The sequence below is a fragment of the Arvicanthis niloticus genome, chromosome 3 (assembly GCF_011762505.2).
Source record: "Arvicanthis niloticus isolate mArvNil1 chromosome 3, mArvNil1.pat.X, whole genome shotgun sequence".
NCBI lineage: Eukaryota > Metazoa > Chordata > Mammalia > Rodentia > Muridae > Arvicanthis > Arvicanthis niloticus.
In genome coordinates this window covers 136,741,439-136,765,886 of record NC_047660.1, presented here as the reverse complement: position 1 = coordinate 136,765,886, position 24,448 = coordinate 136,741,439, and the positions used below count along the sequence as shown (strand labels likewise).

The following is a 24,448-nucleotide window of genomic DNA, read 5'->3' as shown; positions in this document are numbered from 1 at the left end:
GCAGGTCATTGAAACTAAACAGAGACACAGTGAAACTAACAAAAGTTAAGAACCCCATGATTCCACCAGCCTGGGAGCACATAGGGAGGCGCCCATGGCTCCAGCTGTATATGTAGGGGAGGATAGTCTTGTCAGACATAGGGGAGAGAGAAAGTCCTTGGTTCCATGAAGGCTAGACACCCAGTGTGGGGGGAATTTGAGGGTAGGGAGGTGGGAGTTGGGGGGTAGGTGGGGGCACATCCCCATAGAAGCAGGAGGAGGGGAGATGGGATAGGGGGTTCCTGGGTAGGGGGGAAATGGGGTAAAGGGATAACATGTGAAATGTAAATAAAATATCCAATAAAAAAAGAACCAGATGATTTCTAAAGCTGAAAGAAGGGCAAACATTAGAAGCCACTTTTCTTAAATAAAAGAATTCATTGACTTTTTTCTTTTTTTATTGATCATTCCATTAGTTTACATTTCAAATCATATCCCACTTCTAGGTTACCCCCTCCACCACCACCCCCATCCTATGATATCCCACTTCCCGGTTACCCCTCTACCAAACCCCCATCCCACATTTGTCCCGCCTTCCTTTTGCCTGTATGAGAGTGCTCTCCCATCCACCCACATTCTTTCACCACACTGCTCCAGCATTCACCTATGCTGGGGCATCAAACCTCCCAGGACCAAGGCCAGCCTCTGCTACATATGTATCTGGAGCCATGGGTCCTTCCAGGTACACTCCTTGGTTGGTGGTCTAGGCTTTGGGTGAACTGGGCGGTCAGGCCAGCCTATGTTGTTCTTCTGAGGTTGCAATTCTCCTCTGCTCCTTCAGTCCTTCTGCCACCATCCCCATAGGTTCCCTGAGTTCAGTCTGTTGGTTGGCTTCAAGCATCCACCTCTGCATTGGTCAGTTGCTGCCTGGACCTCCCAAAGAGCTGTCACACTTGGTTCCCATGGCAACAATGTTGAGTTTGCTGTCTGCAGACATGGTGTATCTCCAGGTGGTGACATAACCGGCTGGCACTTCCTTCAGTCTCTGTTCCATTTTTTGTCCCTGTTCTTCCTTTGGACAGGAACATTTCTGGGTTAAAAAACTGTGAGTTGAGTGGGTGGCTCCATACTTTGACCAGGGGCCATGCCTATATACTGGAGGTGGTCTCAACAGGTTCTATCTCCTACTTCTCTGTGCATTTTGGCTAAAGTTATCCACACTGGGTCCTGGGAGTCTCATGTTTCCTTTGTGTCTGAGACCCTCCAGTGGCTAACCCCAGTTCCTCATCCCCCTAATACATATTTTTGTTCTATTTCCTGACCCTCTGTACCTCTCTCAAATCTCCTCCAGTTCCTGATACTGCCACCCTTACTTCCTCCTCCTCTTCTCTGCCTCCCAGGTCCCTCTCTCCTTCCACCTCCCACAACTATCCTGTTCCCCGCTCAATGCAGCACACCCTGGTCGTCTTTCCTTCTATGCTGCATATGGTCTGTGGGGTTGTATCCTGGGCATTGTGATCTTTTGGGCTAATATCCACTTATTAGTGAGTACATACCACGTGTGTTCTTTTTTTGTGTGTGTTACTTCACTCAGGATATTTTCTAGTTCCATCCATTTGCCTGTGAATTTCATGAAGTCATTGTTTTTAATAGCTGCAAAATACTTCATTGTGTAAATGTATCATATATTTTTTTTTGTATCCATTCTTCTGTTGAGGGACATCTGGGTTGTTTCCAGCTGCTATGAACATAGTGGAGTATGTGTCCTTGTTATTTATTGGAGCATCTTTTGGATATATGTCCAGGAGTGGTATAGCTGCATCCTCAGGTAAAACTATTTCCAATATTCTCAGGAACCAATAGATTGATTTGCAAAGTGGTTTTACCAGCTTGCAGTCTGACCAGCAATGGAGGCGTGTTCCTCTTTCTCCACATCCTCTCTAACATTGCTGTAACCTGAGTTTTTGATCTTAGCCATTCTGTTTGGTGTGAGGTGGAATCTCAGGGTTGTTTTGATTTGCATTTCCCTGATGACTAAAGATGCTGAACATTTCTTTTTCTTTTCTTTTTAACCATGAAAATAAGCTTTTATTAAAATGCATCAAGAACAGTATAAATGAATGGAAAGGAATGAATGCATATCCAAGGACAGATTATTTCTATATTTTATGTAGAGTGTTTCTCCCTCACATTTATATATTTTTTATTCGATATTTTATTTATTTACATTTCAGATGTTATCCCCTTTCCCCATCCCCTCCATTAACCTCCTATCCCATCCCTCCTCCTCTTTTTATGCTTTTATGCCATTTAAATTACATGCAAGTATTAAGGTCTGTTCTAGGTTGAGGAACTAGCAATACAATAGATGCAAATAGTCAAAGAACAAGCAAATTGATCAATTCTTATCTCCTTGTACAAAACTCAAGTCCAAGTAGATCAAGGACATCCACATAAAACCAGATATGCTGAATCTAATAGAAGACCAAGTGGGGAAGAGCCTCGAATACTTGAGCACAGGGGAAAATTCCCTGAACAGAACACCAATGGCTCAGGCTCTAAGATCAACTACAGACAAATGGAATTTCATAAAATTGAGAAGCTTATGTAAGGCAAAAGACACTGTCAATAGGACAAAATGGCAACCTACAGATTGGCAAAAGATCTTTATCAAACCTACATCCAATAGAGAGCTAATATCCAACATATACAAAGATCTCAATAAATTAGACTCCAAAGAACCAAGTAACCACATTAAAAATGGGGTACAGAGCTAAATAAAGAATTCTCAACTGAGGAATCTCAATGACTGAGAGACACCTAAAGAAATGTTCAGCATCCTTAGCCATCAGGAAACGCAAATCACAACAACCCTAAGATCCTACTTCACACCAGTCAGAATGGCTAAGATTAAAAACACAGGTGACAGCAGATGCTGAGAAGAATGTAAAGAAAGAGGAACACTCCTCCATTGTTGGTGGGATTGCAAGCTGGTACAACCACTCTAGAAATCAGTCTTGCAGTTCCTCAGAAAATTGGACATAGCACTACCCAAGGACCCAGCTATATCACTCCTGGGCATATATACCCAAAAGATGCTTCAACATATCATAAGGACACGTGCTCCACTATGTTCATAGCTGTCTTATTTATAATAGCCAGTAACCTGAAATAACCCTGTCTGTCTCTCAACAGAACAACAGATACAGAAAATGTGGTACATATACACAATGGAGTATGTTGAGAACTGCACTACCCCACGTTGGGAGCCAAAAATGTTGCGGCCCAAGCTACTCCACGTTTGGGGGCCAAAATGTCTTGGACCACTCTGTCAATGTTGGAACCCGCACTGCCAAAAGCCTTGGGGGCTAAACTGTTAGAGTCTGCACTGCCCCAAGCTGTTCCAGTCCTCGGGTTGGGGTTCAGCAAGAGAGAAAGTGAGGACGGACACGAAGAATGGAGACCAGACAGAGTGTGATTCAATCTGTTTATTCTCCAGTCTCTCTTCCTAGTCCAAGTCCCAAGTCTTGAGTTCCTAGTCCCTAGTTCCTAGTCCCTAGTGCCTCCAAGTTCCAAGTTACTTCTTCCAAGTCCTAAGTGCCTAATGTCTAATTCCAAGTTCTTCCTCCAAGTGCCAAGTGCCAAGTGCCTAATACTTAATAATCTCTTCTGTCTGCCTCTCGCCTTTTATATGTCTCACTTCTAAGCCACGCCTCTAAGTCATGCCTTTAAGTCAGGCCCTTAGGCTTTGTCTCTAAATCTGATCTCTAAGTCACGCCCTTAAGTCACACACCTTTAAGTCTCACACACCCAAGAAAAAATCCTGGGTATCTAAAACAAGATGTTATCAGAGTATGCTCAGCTGTTGTAGGCTAATGTAATCAAGTCTTTTGTCAGGGTATATGGCTCAAGATGGCTGCAAGGATGATAGCCGCCTTTGGTTGGCTCCCCACAGGAGCACTACTTAGCTATTAAAAACAATGACTTAATGAAATTCACAGGCAGGTGGATGGGACTGGACAATATCATCCTGAGTGAGGTAACACAGTCACAAAAGAACACACATGGTATGTACTCACTAATAAGTAGATATTAGGAATACCCACAATACAATTCACAGACCTTTTGAAGCTCAAGAAAAAGGAATACTAAAGTGTGGATGCCTCAGTCCTACTTAGAAGAGGAAATAAAAATAATCATGGGAGGTAGACGAAAGGAGAGAAGAGGGGGAGTGAAAAAGAGATCAGGTGTTGGAAGAGACAGGGGAGAAGTACAGAGGATTAGGAAATTGAATGGAGGAATATAGCAGTAGGGTAGCCACTAGAAAGTCCCAGATGCCAGAAAGCAAGAGGCTCCCAGTATACAACAGGGATGACATTAGCTGAAATACCCAGGAAAGAGAGAGAACCTGTAGAGACCATATCCAGAGGTAAGGTGTGGCTCCTGGTTGAGGGATGGGGCCACAGACCCATCTCAAAAATATTAACCCAGAATTGATTCTGTTTAAAGGAAATATGGAGCCAAAAGTGAGACTGAAGGAAAGGCCATCCAGAGACTGCCTCACCTGTAGATCCATCCCACATGTAGACACTAAACCCAGACACTATTGCTGATGCCAAGAAGTACTTGCTCACAGGAGCCTGGTATGGCTGCTCCCTGAGAGGCTCTGCTAGAAATACAGAGGCAGATCCTTGCAGCCAACCATTAGATTGAGCAGGGGGACCCCAATGGAAGAGTTATGGGAAGGACTGCAGGGGTTTGCAACCCCATAGGAAGAACAACAAAAATCAACCAACCAGATCCTTCCCTCGCCCAGAGCTCCCAGGGACTAAACCACCAAGCAGAGTAAACATGGAGGGACTCATGGCTGCATATGTAGCAGAGGATTGCCTTATTTGGCATAAATGGGAGAGAAGACCTTTGGTCCTGTGGAGGCTCCATGCCCCAGTGTAGAGGAATGCTAGGGTGGTGAGGTGGGAGTCAGTGGGTGGTTGGGGGAATTCGCTCATAGAAGCAGGGGGATAGAGGGGATGGCATAAGGGGTTTATAGATGGAAACTGGGCAGGTAGATAACATTTGAAACATACATAAATAAAATAACCAATAAAAATCTTAAATCAAGAATAAGTTAAGTTTTTTGAGATAAAGTCTGGTTGTATACCTGTCTGGCCTCCAATTCAAAATCCTTTTGCTTCTACCTTCTAGGAGCTAGGATCACAGTGCTACAACTAGGGACCATATTAAATACATGTTAGTCTTTCGAACATACCTAGGATCTCTATGTGGAGCAAGTGCAGGAAAGCACAGCAGCATGCAGTGCTTTGTTGTGTTTTGTATTTGTCTCCATCTTTTTAAATCCACCTTGTCTCCAATTTAGGCAGAGATTATAGCAAAAGATGACATTTGTCATGAGTGGTTCAGAGATGGAAGTGTGCTTCCCAGGTGTTGCTCACGTCACCTCTGAGGCAAGTTATACAATACTTGTATATCCCACTTTTGCTCTGATTTTATAAGAAACGTACACATGGCAATCTTATACTTGTAAATATAATAGCCTATTATGAATGGAAAACACGGCTAATACACATCAAACATCTTTGTAAAAGTTGCCTTTTCTCTCCTCCCCTCCCTCCCTGTCCGTTCCCTTTTTTAAATTTAAATCTTAAGATTTACTCATTGTTTTCATCAACTTTGTAATTGTAAGATAACTTAATCCAAAAGAAAAATTAACATTCTAATCCCAAGAAATTCTTTCAAGTTACAATTTAATATAGTTTATGTTTTTATGTAGTAATGAGAGATATTTTATATCATATAAATACAATGAAATGCATTTATAATGGAAGGTCACAGGATCAAAGTCTGAAAGTGGTTATATAATGAAAATATAGTTGCAAGTGAAAATAGAGACTTAGGATGGTTGACTTTCAGTGTTTGCGTGTTTTTTAAGTAAAGGATGACGGCTATTCAAAGGATGAGTACCATTCAACTGGCTACATAGAAATGAGTGATCTAAAGAGTGCAGGTATAGGGCTGGAGAGATGGCTCAACTGTTAAGAACACTGACTGCTCTGCCAGAGGTCCTGAGTTCAATTCCCAGCAACCACATGGTGGCTCACAACCATATGTAATGGGATCTGATGCCCTCTTCTGGTGTGTCTGAAGACAGCTACAGCGTACTCATATAAATAATAATAAATAAATAATATTTAAAAAAAAAGAGTGCAGGTATAGAAGCACATACGAAATGTCCTTTAAATCTCCAAGGCATGAGATAGCATCACCTTAAAATGTAGAAAAGAAACTTAATTATAAACAGTTCTATTCTAGGCACTCACTGAGTACGCATTCATACTCTGACTGGTGGGCATCACACAGTAGGGTGAAAAGTACTGCAGGCAAACCATGAAAAAAGAACTTAGTTTCAGCAGTGACTTATTTTGTAACCCATGGCCATCAGAGTCATTTTCTCTTTGTGAAATAAAGTGGTGGGGCCATGGCTCAGGTGAAGCTGCAAGTCAACTCTGCCACTGCATGTTTAATATGAACATCTCTGGAGAGTTTGCCATTCTTTTTCCTTTACTGTTAAAGTATTCTCTAATTCTGTCCTAAAGGAAATGAAACACAGTTGACAATAAAAAAATCATTAACCTTGTTCCTTTTCCCTCACTACCAAGAATAAAACTCTTCTAACCTTAAAGAATAAAAAATGAAGAGGATGATTAGGAATTACTGCAGACACTGGAGGAGAGTTTGAGGACTCACTGGAAATGCTACAGTTTGAAACAGTGACATACAAGGGCTTCTATGAGCCTGCTTCTTAAACTGCAGACCACAGACATGCCCAAGGCCCATGACTGAATAGGAAAAAATTATTTTCATCCCCCAAATTTTCTTAATTATGAACATTGGCAACCTTTGTTACTGGTTAATCTGTGTAGTTTAGATATATTCACATGTCATTTATGATTTCTTCTCAATTTAAAAATAACGTTAATTTATTAGACTTGACGTGGCTCTGTTAATTTAAAAAAGAGCCTATATGTATATTTACATGTGTGAACCTATTGAAACACAACAAAATTTTTATACCTATTTCAACCATCTGCCTCCTGTATAATCCTATAGATCTTATCTTATGCATTTTAAAACATTTCTATCAGGTCTCTTGAGTTTGTCAATGGGACAACTATGATTACCCTAGGCGCCTTCCGGCTGCGGGACGTGGAGTGGACACAGCAGTCACTGCCATTAAAGAGAATTACCACACTTATGGCTGGGGTTCTGCGCTCAGTATTTCGGAGGCCTCCAGGCACTACAGACTGTGAAAAAAGGTGCAAAAATCTCTCATTGGTATAGCGTGGATTTGTCACAAATAGGAAAATATTATTTTCAACCCCCAAATTTTCTTAATTATGAACGTACGCAATCTTTGTTACTGGATAATCTGTGTAGTTTAAGTTTCAAATATCATTTACGATTGCTGTCACTGTATATCCTAATAAACCCGCAAACTATGGCTCGATAACTGTGTTGAGCCTGAAGCGGCAAACAGGAACTTCACTGGAGAAAAGGTAGGTATTTTTCAGAAATCCCGGATGTCGAGAGTAAGCCACGAAGTCAGAAGGGGGCCCATTTCTGTCAAGTGCTTTGCTTCGGGGACTCTGGCGACAAAACAGCCAACAACCCACTTCCTGTTGACTAAACAGCACCTCACCCTTCCAGAAAGCGCCGGACTGCTCAATCTGAGACTTCCGTCCGTGCTCGACTTTACAGGCTTCCGGTCCGCAGCGGGTTAGGCCAACATCCGTGGCGTCGCGAGGATCCCACGCCTCAGGCACACTGCCTGTTCCTCTCGCGACTTCTCACCGAGAGTGACAGCTCCGAAGGCAAGTCCCGGCTTCTCCGCATCCCAAACAGAGACCCCTTAAGGACCTCCCTCCCGTGTGTTGTCATCTGCATCAGCGCAAACTCCACCCCTGCTCTGCAGCCTGGGTAACATTCCTGTGTCGTGCCTCGTAGCGGCGCCGTTAGCTTACGTTGAAGGATATGATTGGCTAGACATTTCTGACCGCATACGATTGGGTACTGGTGGCCAGGCTCCGCCCCTTCTCCGCCTCCGTCCCGCGGTAGCCGTGTGTCCTCGAGCCGCTGGTCCGCGCGCTGCCTGGCAGTTTGCCTCTTCCTCGTCCGTCCTCCAGCTTGCGTCCATGGCCACCGCCGCGACCGAGGAGCCCTTCCCTTTCCACGGTCTTCTACCAAAGAAGGAGACCGGGGCCTCCTCCTTCCTGTGCCGCTACCCGGAGTATGACGGGCGCGGGGTGCTCATCGCCGTCCTGGACACAGGGGTCGATCCCGGGGCCCCGGGCATGCAGGTGAGGCGGCGCCAAGGGCCGGTGGCCGAGAGGGCCGAGCCTGGACCAAGCCGCGGACCGGACGGGCCTGGCCGAGCCGGACAGCTCTGGGCAACAGCCGGGCCCTGTTCCCTCTGCACACAAAAGCAGCGTGGTCAGCGTGGCTGTTCGGGATTGGGGGCTGCGGGGAAGCTTTGCTGGTCAGCTGGGCGTTCCAGGCCCCACACCTCTTCAGAGTCCGCACCCGTCCTCGGCAAGGGAAAACATTTTCAGTTTTTAATCCTGGGGGGGGGGGCGCGGGAGCATGGGGGCGCCACCAAAAGGGGCAACAGCCTTGAGGAACTCCTTAGTGATGTTTAGAGATAACTGGTTTTGGCAAGACCAGCAAAGTGGATTTCCAGAATATGACCCAGTCCGCTTCCGGAATGGTTTCTTCTGATACTTTTGTTCTATTTTTAAGTTATCTGCTGTGTATTTGTTCAGAGTCCTTGAAATCTCCTGGGTTAGTCTTTTTTTTTTTTACAAAAGGGCCAACTAATTTGTTTCGGGCGAACTTCTCAGACCTTATGAAAATACACGTTTTAAATGCTTCTAAACATAAGAGACCATACTTTGATTATTGGCTTCCCAAAAATGACTTCATTTTCCTTTATGCAGGTAAGAAGTCTTTAAGAGCAGGGACCTTACTGAAAACTGATGTTAAAAAATGTCTGAGTAAAAATATATTGTTTTAAAACTAAACTAGCCTCTTAATAAAATCCACTAATAAATACTCTTTAACCTTTGTTGAAGATCTTCCCTGACTAAAACTAGTGCTTATTTTCGTTCTTTTCTGTCCAGCACCAGTGTATCTATCAAATAGATATATTAGATTACATTGATACCTTATCCTTGTTCCTCACCAAAGAGGGATACTTAATAATTTCTCTCCTCTTAGCCCTTGATTTTTTCCTCCAATCTTTAGTTCTTTCATTGTGCTGCCTGATAATTGATATAAATGGATAGGAAGATAATTGACATAAATGTTAAATATTATTGGAAAGGATAGGAAAGAAGCCTGTGTGGCCATTCTGTGGGACTTTTAGGGAGTCCTGCTTCCAAGTGTTTGTTACTTCTTCCCTTTCTGGTGCACACGTATGCCCTGAAGCACCCAGTAGCACAGTCTCTGATTAGAAGTTCAAGTATGAGTGCCGTCCTGGTGACTACAGTTGTTATTTTATTAACAGTAATTGCTAAGGTTTAAAACTTGGTAACGGCAGTGCCGTATCGAGAATTTATTACACAGTGGAAATGCATCCCAATACACAGGAGTGTGTGTTTACTTTTTGGAGGGTGTGGGAGAACAGCTAGGGTAAGTGGCTCACTGGTTCTTTTGGTTAGAGGATCAGAAAATCTTGAAGATTTTGGAGTAGTACTATTCAGTGGACATTTGTAGAATTTCCAGTTCTGGTTATCTGAGTGCTTTGTTTCTGTAAAATAACAGTTTTTATCCCATATAATTACTTGATAATTGAGTCAACTACACGTGGTTTTACAGTGCTAAAGTGTTAAATACTTTTTTTTTTTTTTTTTTTAAAAGTCCTGAATAAACACTAAATGTTAGCAAGGAGTTCATATTGAGTCATTGTTTGAAGGGACAATATGTTTGATATTTATAGAAACATTAACATTTAGTTAATAAAACATTGAATCAAAAGAAAACATAAGATCATCCAGCATTTATTCTCAGATTAAATGATCTTTTGTTTAAATTCAGCAAGGAACTTAACACGAGTGACTTTAGTTTTTTCTTACCTGAGGAAATTATTTTGTGGCTCTGTGTGTACATCATTAAGGTTTAAAAAAGAAAGAAAGAAAGAAAAAGAAAGTAGAAGAGGAGCCTCCCTGGCTATCTGAGTGGGCAGATGGATCCAAGTAAAGGACTGGAGGTCAAATGCATGTGGAGGGAGCAGCCAGTCGTGGCCTCCACTCACTTCCTTAGCCCAAGTCCTTTTTTGTCACAGCCTCTGGGTATAGACAAAGTAGAGGGCAGAGTCAGATGTCATGGCACACTCCTCTACACAGACAGCATGAGAGAGTAATAATTACATAAACATTTAATATTCTCTCAGCAAGCATTCAAGTACCTGGTAGTACCTACAATCCATTAAATAATGAAATCCTGCAAACTGTGACTGTTACAGAGATACAGAGGTGAGATAACAGGAAAACTGACAAGAAAAAATTTGGTATAATTCTCACTGCCTCCAATCTCACCATTGAGCCATGCTTTGCTTTCCCAAACTTAATATTCATCAGAAGCAAACCAAGTATCAACATCTTTGCTCAAAACAAAGTCAGTTTGCTTTTGAATAAAACTCAAAAAATTTGAATTTTATTATAAGGCCTTTTACCTTCTACCTCTAACCTTTGAGTGTGGCCTCTGCACCGCCCTTCACTCCTGTGCTTCTCTCTTGAAAGCCCAGGCACCCAGATGTCTCAGGTCCTAATACATGTGTTTGCATGTGGTGTTTCATTTGCCCAGCAGTTTTCTGTAATCACTTGTAAACTGCTGCTTCATTCTTTAAAGACATTACTTACTGACTTATTCAGCCATTTACCAGCTCTACTGTTAAGTCTGTGGCTTCAGTTAGTCCCTACTAACAATGATTTCATTTTTTCTCCTTTTTGATTTCCTCTCAAGTTGTAAATGCCCCAAAGTGACTTTTTTTTTTTTTGTTTCATTTCACTTACATTTTTCCTGGTTAAAATTCTTGGAAAGCATATATCAAGTTTATTTGGTGTAAAATCTGTTAGTAATACTCATTTTTGTTGAAAAAGAGGTCTGTTTTCATAACGTGAATGTAATTTTCTCTTGGAGAAAAAGAGTTTGGGGTAAAAGGATGCAAGTAACCCCTTAAAAGTCTATTTTCAAGACACTAATTTAGTAATATATTAGTTACTAAATACTTATGTATATATAATTGGTTATATAGTATAATTAACTATTACTTAGGTTTAGTTTCTGCAAATTGAGCTTTGAGTTCTTAGGGCGTTTCATGACTACCTCTTTACCTCTTGGATCATTGTCTCTACTCATCTGTTATCTCAACTGATAATACACTTTCTAGAAGCAGGATCCTTGTAAATTGATCATGTTCTTGGAATAAAAGTTACGAAGTAGTAATCTTACATGAATTCCCATACTTACTTGAACTTTTCAGTATCTCCCTGGAAATTTCAAGTAACTCTGTATACTCACATTGTTTGCTTTGCTTGGTGGGCTTTTGTTTTTGATGGTTTTGTAACTCACCCCCTCTTGTTCTGGTCTGTTTTAATGAACTGTTTCTACTCATACCAGTTTGCTTCATAATAGGTATATTGGAGAAATAAGTAACTTGGATTCCTGACATTTAGGGTAAATATTTAGGCAATTTCTCGAAGTATCTCCCAGTTTCTCCCTCAGGAACAGAAGGCTTATTGCTGTGGCTTTCCCCATAATTGCATTTTCCAGGTTAGCCAGCCCTCATCCATCAAAGATGGATTTACTTTACCAATTGCGTTTCCTTCTTATTCCAAAGCTCTACTGCAAAATTTTTGGGTGGTTTTTGCCTTTATGTGCTTTTCTGTCCCTCAATTCTGTGGTCTCTTTGAAAAAAATCTCCAGTGGAGTGGACAAGAAATTTAAACTTTCTGCATATGTATTTTGTTTGCTCTGTGTGTGTGTGAAGTGGGGGCACTTCTTATAAGTAAAACTTATGGAAATAATACATGATAAATAAACCATTAATTCCCATTTGGCTTTTTTTCCTCTTATTTTCTTTGCTAACATACCAATAATGAGGATTTATTAGTTTAATATGATTTTGATATTTACTTTTTTTTCCTGAATTGTGATATTGAGCCTTCTGGTTATCCGCCTAATTCTAATATAAATCCCCCCCCCCCCCAAAAAAAAACCCTAAAGAATTGTTGTTCATAAAAAGAATAGCTGAACCTGTCAGGCCCTTTGGAGCTTCATACCATTATGCTCTCGGTTTTTCAGGGTAACATGACAAGAGTTTGATGTGTGATCCACCATTTGTACCTTTTTGCCCTATTAAGACAAAAAAAATCTGCCTTGTTTCCTATAAGAGTCACTTCTTTCTTGAGTGTATGTTAAATACAAAGCTTTGCATATACTGTAGAGGAAATACTTTGTGTTGGAGGAAAACTTAATAGTGGTAAAAAAGATTGAGTTTTCTAGGTCAAAAGTCAAAAGAGTTTGTGGTTGTTAGTTTTTGACATTTGGTATATATTTTTTTCTTTTGTTTCCATGCCTAATTCCAGCTTTTGTGTGTGTGTGTGTGTGTGTGTGTGTGTGTGTGTGTGTGTGTATACACAAATACAGTTTTTAACTAGTATATATATCCATTGTATAAAATGATGTGTTTCTTCATGACAGTTTTATATATGTATATCCCAAAAGACATCAAATAATAAGTGGGAAAATAAATTAGCCCTCAAAAGAACAGGGCTTGTGAGTTGGCTCGGTGAATAAATAAATATGCCTGCTGTCAATCCTGACAACCTGAGTTGAATCTTCATGACCCACATGTGGAAAGAGAGAACCAACTCCAACAAGTTGTCATCTGACTTCTACTAAAACTCTGTGACATGCCTGTACTCACATCATACCCATACATAAAGAATAAATAAAATGTGGTTTTTTTAAAAATGTTTGACTATTAAGTAAATACAGGAAAAACTATTCAGCATCCTTAGCCACCAGAGCAACAAGTGCTATGTTGAGATTTCAGCTTAACGCACTCAGAATGTCTGTCATCAGGAACGTAGCAGATGCTGGAGAATTGAGGACTGCAAAGAAGATACTTAGATACTCTGGGTGGAGCTATATTAGAATAGCCACTGTGGAAATTAGTATTGAGGTTCCTTAAGTATATATTGAATGCAACAACTTGCCTTTCCAAATTAACCCCAAAAGAGCCCATCAATTAATTCCTCCATGAAAATATACTACTACTGTTACCTAGAGCAGTAATAGTGTGTCTCTCATCAAGGTTTATGGCCAATAAAGAAACATACCTTACCAAAATTAGAGCTAATGCTAAGTAATGAATGTTGGATCACTCAGTAATAAAAAAACAAAAGCACTGCTTGTTGTTGAGTGTATGTTGGCAAATTGAGTTGAATGGAGATACCACCTGTGCCCTTAGAACTTTTAACAGGAGAAACTGGTGAGAGAGAGCCACCTAACGCGTATGTCATTACAAGTTGTACTATGTCCTGTGAAGTGAAAAATGTGTGTAGTATGACAATCAAGTTTAGGATACATTAAATGATCATTGGAGAGGTTTTTCTGAAGGAGTGATAAACTTTTTAATTCTGTATCTATATGCTGAGGAATGATGGAAAACATTATAAGCTTTATTGTTTGGAATTGAACCATTAGGTTTCTATAAGAGTAGAAAATTTCATGCAATAAACATATTTCAGTCTGTAGAATACAGTAGTGTCAGATCAGCCTAGGGTGTTTCAAACAAGTATTCAATGAACTTTGTGGTGTAATGGCATGTACAGTACCAAGTATGCATGTTAGATGTTTAAAACCAAGTCTACATTGTTTATACAGTGCAGCTGGCAGTAAGTGTTGCCACAAACAATTTGGATTCATTACACATATAGTTTTGAATTGAGTTTTAGTTGTTGTATATTAGTAACCTTTTACGTTGCCCGGTTTTTGTGACACCACATGAGATTAAGTTATAGGACCCTCACAAAGAGTGAGTTTCAGCTCAGTTTAAGAAGAAGCTTATTCATTACGAAAGGGAGAAATGCTGTTGGTTTGAAAGGAAGAAATGCTGTTGGTTTGGCAAGTTGCCACAATGATGAATAAAAAGTAGAAAAATGGATTTAAATTCTATGTTAGAGGAAGTACTTCCTCGTATAGCCGTGATGCAAAGTGTAAGCTAGATCACCAGAGAAACACTTGTGTTTCTGGCTTGAACAACTAACTGTATGTATGGTGATGCCTAATAAAAACATTTGGAGAAAAACAAATTTGGGAGTGTGCTAGCTTTGAACTTGAAACAAAGTAAATTTCAAGTACTGCTGTGGCAATCAGTAATGAAATACTATTTTCTATCTATCCCAAAGCTCTCCAGATATTTGGTCAGATGTCCCCTCAGCAAGGCCTTCTTTGGCCAACCAACTTATAAATGGCATAGAAAAATCCATATTATTTTTGTCTTCTTGCTTAATTTCTCTCAGTATATTACATCTTTATATATTTGTCTACTTCGTCACTCTGAAATATATAAGGGATTTTTGTGTACTGGCAACTGCTATAGCCCAACACCTAAAAGGCTGTAAATATTAAATAAATAAATGAAACCACTTGAAAAGTTGTATATTGTTTCCATGACTAATTTTTTCATTATTATTTATTTGTTATACTTAATTAAGTTTTTAATGTAAAATTTTTAGAGGCAATTTTATTTATATATATGTACTGGATTTGCATTACTTTCTTTAAAGACAATAACTAATATTTTATTTGCCTCAATTTTTAGGTTACAACGGATGGAAAACCAAAAATCATTGATATCATTGATACAACAGGAAGTGGTGATGTGAATACTGCTACAGAAGTAGAACCAAAAGATGGTGAAATTATTGGTCTTTCTGGAAGAGTGCTTAAGGTTGGAACATTTCTCTTCTTATTGAGTGTGTTTTTTTGTTTGTTTTCCCTCCTCTTTTTGTAATGCTGCCTCAAAACTTTTTTTTTTAAACCTAAGCAACATAGTAGTCTTTACCTGTTACTTGTAAAGGGAATTATTTCCAAACCTCTTGGTTTAAAATAAGGAGATGTTCCATTACTGTGTTCCAGGAACCTAGGTGTGTGCTCTTGATGGATATATGTAGTTACGGATTTCTAATGAAGTTATAAATTGTTGTCAAGACTACGCTTTTATTTAAAGGCTTAGTTAGCTTAGGTGCATTGAGAAGTTAGCTGTTGCATGGATGTTTTGTTTTTTAGTTTTTGAGACAGGGTCTCTCTATATAGTCCTTACCATCCTGAAATTCTAGGTAGACTAGGCTGGCCTCAGACCAGATCTGTCTGCTTTTGCCTCCCAAGTGCTAGGATTAAAGCTGCACCGCTATGTCTTGTTTCTTTGCACATGGTCCTTTCCACACAGCTGTTTTGTAGTGTAGTATGGCAGCTATCTTCTCTCGGGGCACGAACTATGAGAAAGTAACTAGGGGGAAAGTCTTGGTTTTTTTTTTTTTTTTTTTTTTTTTTTTATAAGGTTAGCTTACAAGTGACAGGTCCATCTTTTCATTGTATTCTACTTACTGGAAATTGGTGACTAAATTAGCTGACACTTGGAAGAGGTATCTCATCACTGCATGCATGCACACGTAAGATGTGGATCATGAGGGCCGTCTTAGAAGTTATGTATTCAATAAAGTACTTATGATTGGGATTGCTTTCTTTAATTGAGGTCAACAAATGGTTTTAACTTTTAAATAGAAAAACAGAAAGAACCACCTATATAGTTTTGCTTTCATCATTTTCTTAGTGACACTGACTATGAAGAAATATTTAGACCCTAGTACTGATGAATTTAAATGACTGGCTTTGTTTTTATTCCATCCTTGGTATTCATGAGTTACTGGTTAATAGATTTACAGGATGACAATAAATGATAGATTTAGAAGTGATTTTTAATCTTTTAAAACAAGCAGACTTAGTTTGAAATGTATTAGTTTTTTCTAGGACAGTAAGTCACATTTAGATTTACATAATTATAATTAGTTGCTTATTTTTGGATAGCTGTAAAAACTTAAACATTAAATAAGCCATAAGCACTGTTGTCACTAGTGCTCAAAGGTAGAAATTATGTGTAATATATCATTCCTTACTAAATAAGATAAAACAATTTAGACTGATAATTTTGCCTTTTACCCACATGCAGACTGATGTCCAGTGTGTTTCATTGCTTCATTTGCTATGCACATTCTCCAGGAAGTTGGCATCTAGACCATCTTTTGAGTCCATGGGGTGGGGCGCTGCTGGTTGGTTAAGTATGGATAGCTTGTAGAATGGGATGGTGGGAAACTAATTGCATTTCATAGAGACTTTTCTGCCAGCCTTCCCCTTCTTCATTCATGCATATACATGAGGTATTCAGATGGTTTTCAACAGTCTAGAAGGATCATTATTGGTTCTATGGCTACTTGGATCTCCTAAGCTCTTTAGGATACCTAAAAGAGCTTGCTGAAAGTAGCACAGTAAGTTTCTTTGACTTAGCCATGTGTTACAGTGAAGTAAATATCTTGTCTCTTTTTCTCCTTCTTTCAAATACCCTTAAACAGCCAACAGAACCTCATTCTTGTGGTTTAAAGACCAGGTACAAAGTAATGCTTTGAACACACTGGTAGCCACTGTCTAGAGATGATAACCCTCTGTACAGTCTTGACTCCTCTCTTCCAGACACAGTCTACTTAAACTTAGGTGATAATCATTTCTTTGTTTTCTTCCATTGTATAGTTATGTAAAATACATTATTTAATTTAATAAACTTTTCATGAATGAAGATTTCTTTATCATTTCTTCCTGTTGATGTTTGCAAGATGTGAGATTCTTAAGACTGGCCTTTATCATTGTTGTAACAGTAATTTGTTCAGTTTCACTGCTGAGAAGTGTTATGGTTTCTATACAGCATATTCTATCTGCTCTGCTGTATTAGACTGTGTCTGACAGTTTGGGACTGTTAGCTACAGGCATTTCAGAAGCATTGAGAATGGCACAGTTCCTGTGCCTGTGTACAGATGTTTCGAGGCGTAGACCAGAAATAGACTTGCTGAGTCATGGCGATACAGCTTTACTAGGTCATGTGTAACAGCTTTTTCATTTAGCTGGCCTTGAACTCTTGTGATACATTCCTGCCTCCACTTCCCAAATCCTGGGATTACGGGTATATTCCACCATGTCTGGTCAACTTTTAACTTCTAATACTTGGACTTTTCAGACCTTTTTTTAATTTTTAAAAATAGGATGCTAATACCAGTGTATCATTTTATTGGTTTAATTGGCATTTGTATAATGAAATCAGTCATCTTTCCCCCACAGATTAGGCTGTGGGTCACCTCGTAGTGCTCGTAGTGCTATTAAAGTTCATTTACTTTTTTTTTTCCCTACTAAGTTGTCCATTTCTTTTGACTGGTGAATTGTTTTTATATATCCATTTTCTATTTTGTACTTGAAATTTTCAATTTTTACATATCAATTTTACATATACATACATATTTAATGAATGAAAAGTCTTTAAATTAATTAAACTTATAACTGTATTCCTAGAAAATTGTGGTTTTCTTATTTGTTCTAGAGAATTTGACTAGAAGTGATTTTATGCTTAGTTTGAAGTTGGTGGCCTATTTGTCCCATAAGAATACCCAATGTGCCAACATCACACGTTAACATTCCGTTAGTTCCCAGTACTACTCATGGCTTTCTTTTTACGTTGCAACCTTAAAAGTGTATTAGCAGGTGTGTCTAACCTCACAGGAGGCATTTTAGCCAAGAGAGCTATTGGTGTGGCCCAAGAGAAAGTCAGATTTATATCAGGCTGGGGTAGGGTGGATTGTAGGTTTTGAACTTTGTATATGACAGTGTTGTGTTAGCAATATCAGAAGGTTGGGCACACCTGTATGAAGTGGAAACTTAAGGGCTGTTTGGAAAGTCAGTTGGGTGGTGTTTTGTTGGGGCAAACCTGTGAAAGCAAGTTTGGTTAAAGTGGACACAGGTGTGAAAGACTAAGGGCGACTCGGGAAGGAACAAGTCACTGAAGCAGACACAGGAGAGGATGTTCTATTAAAGCAGACACGTGAAGGATTCTTTGCTAACAACACATGTATTGTGTTGTTATATGTTATACTGCGTAGCTGAGCTCCATTTGTCAGGACTCCTTTGACTCGGGCTGATTGGATGTACATGCTAAGGCAAGACAAGATGTTTGGAGGATATAAATAGGACTTGATGGAGTGACAGACAAGCTTGGCTTGCTGGTACAGCTAGCTGTGCAGTGTGGGTCTCTGGTCTTTTTTGGCACAGCCAAGAACTTCTGGTAGTCCTCTTGGTTCCTCTTGCTGACTCGAGCCGAGGCTGAGGCCTGGCTGTCTTCACTAGGTGATGTTGCTAAGCTGACTGTACTGAACTGGACTGCTGCTGTAACCATGAAGTGTTTGTGAGTGGATCGAGCTGCCGCTGCTAACTTGTAAACTGAACTGTCAATTTCCAGACAACACAGAAGAACCTTTCTAAACATGTCCACCTCCTCCTCTTCTCCCTTCCCCCTTCCTTTCTTTCCCACTACCTCTGGTGGGTAGTGGGCTACAAGGAGGTTAAAGTGTTTAAGAGCCATCATTAAAAGTAAGGTTTGAAAAAAATTAAAGTTACATCTGTAAGTCTTAATGTTTAGTTCTCTTTGTCCTGTGGGTTTCCAGTAGTTTCTCTACTCCATTCTAATTTTAGAAGGGAACACCATGCTGTTCTCACTTTACTACATTTAAGTGAAACATTTTTTTAAAAATCATCTATATTTAGTCTCAAATATTGAAAAATCTTTAAAGCTAATGCAGGCATACAGAATAGTGGGACTAGATATAGTATAGCCAGAGCAGATAGTATCTGAGTTTACAAGGATGTGCTTGCTAGAAAGCTGGCAAGACTGAAATAATATCATGGTCATGATGACACTTGATTCATTGAGAAAATTGTTCCATTTATTAGTGACATCTCTTTTAAGAGTTTCAGAAATGAATTGCAATTTGTAATTAAAAAGATTATGTACTCCAGTCACAGGGATTTTGAGTTCCAAGCAAAGTGTATTTACATATATAACAATATTCTCTCTTTAAAAGAAGAGACAGATGAGGACTTGGGGAGATAGCTCAGTAGATAACATATCTGCCATGTGAGTATAAAGACCTGAGTTCAGATCCCACCACCTATGTAACATTGAGGTGTGGTAATATATGCTTATAATGTCAGCACTTAAAGGTAGAATTAGTAGAATTCCTGGATTTCAGTGGTCAGCTAATCAATCAGTGAGTTTCAGTTTAGTCAGAGACTGTCTCAGAAAACCAAGATGGAGAGCAATAGAGGAATTCTACATCAGCTTTTAGCCTCCATGTGCTCCATGTGTGTAACATGGGTATATAACCACACAGATACATACATTACAAACAGAAGAAAATCACTGAAATTATTGTATGTAGTTTGAACCATTTTAAAGATCTCTTAAAATGGTGAAAATGTAAACTTTAGCTTCTTAAAAATATCACACATAACTTCAAAATATGAACTAAATACATGAAATAACATTCCATAATTGCCTGTTTAGGTAGCATGAGTTTAATTTTCTGAGATTTTTGTATGATTTTTATAACTAGTCTACCTTTAAGGAAAACGTAGTCAAATTTTAAGATGTATGTGATCATGGACCCTGTACAATTTTTTTATTTATAGTTAAATATAAATCGACAACTAGATTATTTTTAGTGTGTTATATATATGCTAGCTAGTGTGATTAAACCTGTCTAATCTCTTGAGAGTTTTTCTTTGTTAGCAGTTTAGGGCCTTTTGAATATTTTGAAGTTGTCCCTAGGTAGAGCTTACAAAGGTACATACATGTACAGTGGGTATTTTGTTGCCTGATAGGGGCAATTGGTGGCAACACTTTTTTGTTATGTTAAGAGCACTGCAAGACTATGAAGAACATGTTTTCTGAAGAAGATGGATGGGGCTCTTTAGACAGCCAATTGATACAGAAAATTTTAGTTAAAATACACACCTCTAATAATTTCCATACATCTAATTGTATGAAATTTTCACCCAAAAGTTTTCTACCTGGGAAAAAATTCCTGTGGAACATGGGAATAAGTTGGGGAACAATACTATACAAGTGAGGATTCTTTTTTATTTATTTTTCTTTTTGGTTTTTAGAAACAGGGTCTCTTGTCTATGTAGCCCTGGCTGTTCTGGAACTTATGTAAACCAGACGGGTCTCAAACTCACAGAGATCCACCTAACTTGGCTTTCAAGTATGGAATTTAAGGTGTAAGCCAGCCAGGTGTGAGTTATTAGTAGTGCAGCCTTGTATTTAGTACATAGATAACACTTGTTTATAATTAGGATGAATAGGAATAGATTTTGAAATTTAAACTGGTTGGTGCTCATTGCTTTTATTCACAGGAATCATGGAGTTGCGACTCCTAGCTTCACTGTTTGGTGGAAGACAGACATGAGTGGTAGAGCTAGAGAGTTAGGGTGGTGGTCTTTGAGCGGCCTGCCTGTCTATTGCAGATCCCAGATTTCATGATAAATTAAGCTTTAAATAACAGGTTATTTTAATCCTGGAGAGGTAGAATATATCAACCAACAGAGAACACGAGAACAGCCATGAACATTTGTGCTAGTCTCAAAGGGAGTTAACAAGAAACTGTGGATGTGTCTTAGCATTCGAATTTTCATAGTGCTCCATTGTGACCAAATGACCTTGAAGCTGCTGATACATGAGCTGTTCCCATTATAGGTTGTTGTCAGTATATCAGAAGCTATGGCTCAAGGGTATTCTCCCATGCATGCACAGATAAGGGCCTGCATCCTCAAAAGACCCTAGCTTCATTATTTCACTTATTTTCTGGTTTTGTGTTTCTATGATTTGGGAAGAGAAGAGGATCTCTTTACCCCATGAATATGCCACCTGCCTCATAAAAATTCATAGAAACTTCTCTAAGGCATATATTTTAGAACAGCAGTGCTGCCAACTCACTTGTTTCAAGTTTGTTAATTATTATTAATCATGTTATTCATTTACAATTTTAAATGATACACCCTTTCCCATTTACACCTCCCCTCCCCCATCACAACCCCCTCCTCCTCCCCTTTGCCTCCATGAGGGTGCTCCCCCACCCACTCATCCACTCCTGGCCTTACTGCTCTAGCATCCCCCTAGGCTGGGGCATCAAGCCTCCACGGGACCAAGGGGCTCCCCTCCCATTGATGGCCAGATAAGGCCATCCTCTGCTACATATGTGTCTGGAGCCATGGATCTCTCCATATATTCTCTTTGATTGGTGGTTTAGTCTCTGAGAGCTCTGGGTGGTCCTGTTACTTGATATTGTTCTTTCTATGGGGTTGCAATCCCCTTCAGCTCCTTCAATCTTTCCCCTAACTCTTCCACTGGGGACCCCAGGCTCAGTCTGATGGTTGTCTGTGAGTATCTTCATCTGTATTGGTCAGGTGCTGGTAGACCCTCTCAGGGGACAGCCATACCAGGCTCCTGTCAGCAAGTGCTTCTTGGCATCAGCAATAGTGTCAGGGTTTGCCACTTCACTTTTGAGACAGCCCAGTCTCCCCTCTTCTTTGGAGTGCTTGCTTGCTTTGCTGCATCAACTTTCTTTAAACTGTCTTGCAGCTGGTGTATTTGCTTCCAAAAACATTAGAGAGACCACATACATGCCCCCCTCCAAATAAATGGTCATAAGCCTTGGATTATGGAATATTTTTCCTTGTACACAGAAGGAAATAATTGTACCCCCCCCGCCCCCGCCCCACTAGTGATGAAGTTTAGAATAGCCACATTTATCTGGTTTAAAATCTCATATCCTTTGAACTGAAATTTTTGGTTTTCATGATGGAACTAGATTCCAATTTTTACCTTCCTGTTTGTATAAGTGGCTTAATTTCATCTTTCTATTAAAAACTATTTTTAAATACTATGAGATAATTTGAGAGTGTGTTACAGATCTTATATGAAATTAACATGATTTTATAGTGCTTTGTCTACAAGGATTCAAAGGGCCTTGTTTTATATCTGTGCATTTTCTGTATGGTGCTGTTATAGAAGAATGCCACTCTTACTCTAAATAGGAAATCAGACTGTGGAGAAAGTCGTGAATATTGATTGCTCTTGCTCCCTGCTACTTAATTTGCACAAGTGTGGTAAAAGGAGAGATGAGATGTCAGCAGTGTAAAGAACTGTTAAATAATCCTAGTGGTTTAATAGCATAATACATTTTCAAAGGATTTTACAAACTATGAAATCACAGTGACACTTAAGTGACCACTTAGAATATTAAAGGTATTTCTCATATACAGAAGCCTGTTTATCCAGAGCCAGTAGATTAGATGTGAGATGGTTTGTTCTCGAAGTGGTGTATCATTGGCGTTGGAAAATGAGTGAACAATTTGTTTTACCTACAGATTCCTGCAAACTGGACAAATCCTTCAGGAAAATATCATATTGGCATTAAAAATGGTTATGACTTCTATCCAAAGGCTCTCAAGGAAAGGATACAGGTAACGACAAACTCAGTATCAGTTGCAAACGTATGTGCTTAGATTGGAGTCCTACTTGAAGAAAAATGATGCTCTCATGAGGTCTTAAATCTTTGAGGGACTTGGACTTTGAAAGACTATTCAGGAGTATGTTTTTTGCTTAAAGTGGCTGTTCTTAGTCTTGGGTACGAGGACTAGTTAGTTTAAGGAAGATTAAAGCAAAACTAAGCTAAAGCTTAAGCCTTTGTCTTTTGAGGTGGGGTGCAGGTGGGGAGATGATATAAACTGAGCTTCAGATTCTTTTAAGGACGTCCTTAAAATGTAGACCTCTATTTGTATTTTCTTATTGTCTGGTCTTTTTGTTCCCTGTTTGTCATCATTTAGTATTATTCTGTTAACCAGATCTAAAGCTATTAAGTATATGTATAAGAACAAGTGTGGGACTGGAGAAATAGTCTAGCAGTTTAGAGGTCTTACCGCCTTTGCATCAAACCGTGGTTAAGTCCCTTCCCAATGTGCACATCAGATGACTCATAACCACCTATAACACCAGTTGCAGGGGATTTGATGCCCTCTTCCGGCTTCTGTGGGTGTCCCCGTGCAGACAGTGCACAACAATAACACAGACACACATACATGCATAGAGATGAGAGAAACCGTATCTGTAGTTAGAGAAGAGCTACGTGTGGTTAGGAGTCAGCTATAAGGAGTTTCTATTCAGGGGAACTTTTCTTTGATGATGCAGATTTTTGAAGTTTTAAATATCTGCCTTATTAAGGGAACTGCTATGGGTTATTGTATTGCATAGCGCCATTTCTGAACACTGTGACACTAATCACTGATGTGAGTTCAGTACATCAACAGTGAAACAGTGTCATTCTTGACTGTAATCCTGATGTGTGAGTATAGTCATCTAATCACAGTCTATTTTTCCTTTGATATTCATGAGCCAGGACTTATTTTAATGCACATAGCTTTGATTGAATAGGAACACACAGACATGATGGCATTTTTTAATTTGGTGTATTAGGCTCTGTTTTGGTAAAGAAAATATCAACATGAATATAGACCATATAGTTGAGGTAGATTCTTCCTAGATAGTCCAGTTTATTGGTTTAATGAAAGGATTCTTTGATCTAGCTGACTTTTGTTAGAAGATACTGTGTGAGGAAGAATGGAGATAATGGTTAAGACCAGTTTCAGAAGCAGGGAGCCCTGTCCAGTGAAAGAGTAGTAGGAAGCATCCTGACAGGAGAACGGAAAGTGTCTGCCCTTCCAGGGAGCTGCAGTCCGTCTTTAGTCGTCACCTTGTACCTGCCTATCTGCAGTTTCCAATTTTGTATGGGTCCAGGATCATTATTTGTACTTTAAAGTGACAGAGAATTCAGTTTGTTTCCTGATATGATACACTACATTTTGGAGAAGGGTGGGTATAAATTGAGGAATAACAATATAAAAATATTTTGCTATGACTTGATAAACTTGTTCTCCTATTTATTGATTCACTACTTTTATGTTCACTAGGAATGATGTTGTAAGCCTTTGTTTAATAACTTTGTGGTATTGGAATTGCTAGCAAGGCATACACATAGCCATGCAGGTTTACCTGAGCATTGTGTCTGCCTGATTGTGGGCTGAATCTTTTGTCTCTGCAGAAAGAACGGAAGGAAAAAATCTGGGATCCAATTCACAGAGTTGCACTCGCAGAAGCTTGTAGAAAACAAGAAGAATTTGATGTTGCCAACAATGGCTCTTCCCAAGTTGGTGCTACTCACTTTTATTTATGTGT

At 39.4% G+C, this 24,448-nt stretch overlaps 1 protein-coding gene and 1 long non-coding RNA gene across 4 annotated transcripts in view; one reads left to right on the top strand and one right to left on the bottom strand.

Annotated features, from left to right (window-relative positions):
- Nucleotides 1-415: 415 nt before the first annotated feature.
- LOC143441843 (uncharacterized) lies at nucleotides 416-8,029 on the bottom strand. The gene is made up of 2 exons (XR_013109578.1): nucleotides 7,405-8,029; nucleotides 416-7,301 (listed from the first exon to the last, which is right to left on the bottom strand). It is a non-coding gene; the product is annotated as an uncharacterized LOC143441843 (long non-coding RNA).
- A 56-nt stretch (nucleotides 8,030-8,085) lies between these two features.
- Nucleotides 8,086-24,448, top strand: part of Tpp2 (tripeptidyl peptidase 2) — a 70,059-nt gene continuing 53,696 nt past the window's right edge. For 2 of the 3 annotated variants that reach the window (XM_034497908.2, XM_034497907.2), the window contains exons 1-4: nucleotides 8,089-8,354; nucleotides 14,885-15,013; nucleotides 22,585-22,680; nucleotides 24,315-24,419. In XM_034497908.2, the coding sequence (XP_034353799.1) occupies nucleotides 8,190-8,354; nucleotides 14,885-15,013; nucleotides 22,585-22,680; nucleotides 24,315-24,419 (495 nt within the window). In that variant the 5' untranslated portion in view covers nucleotides 8,089-8,189. Of the gene's footprint in view, nucleotides 8,355-14,884; nucleotides 15,014-22,584; nucleotides 22,681-24,314; nucleotides 24,420-24,448 lie in introns of all 3 variants that reach the window. The other variant, XM_034497909.2, reaches the window with a different exon arrangement.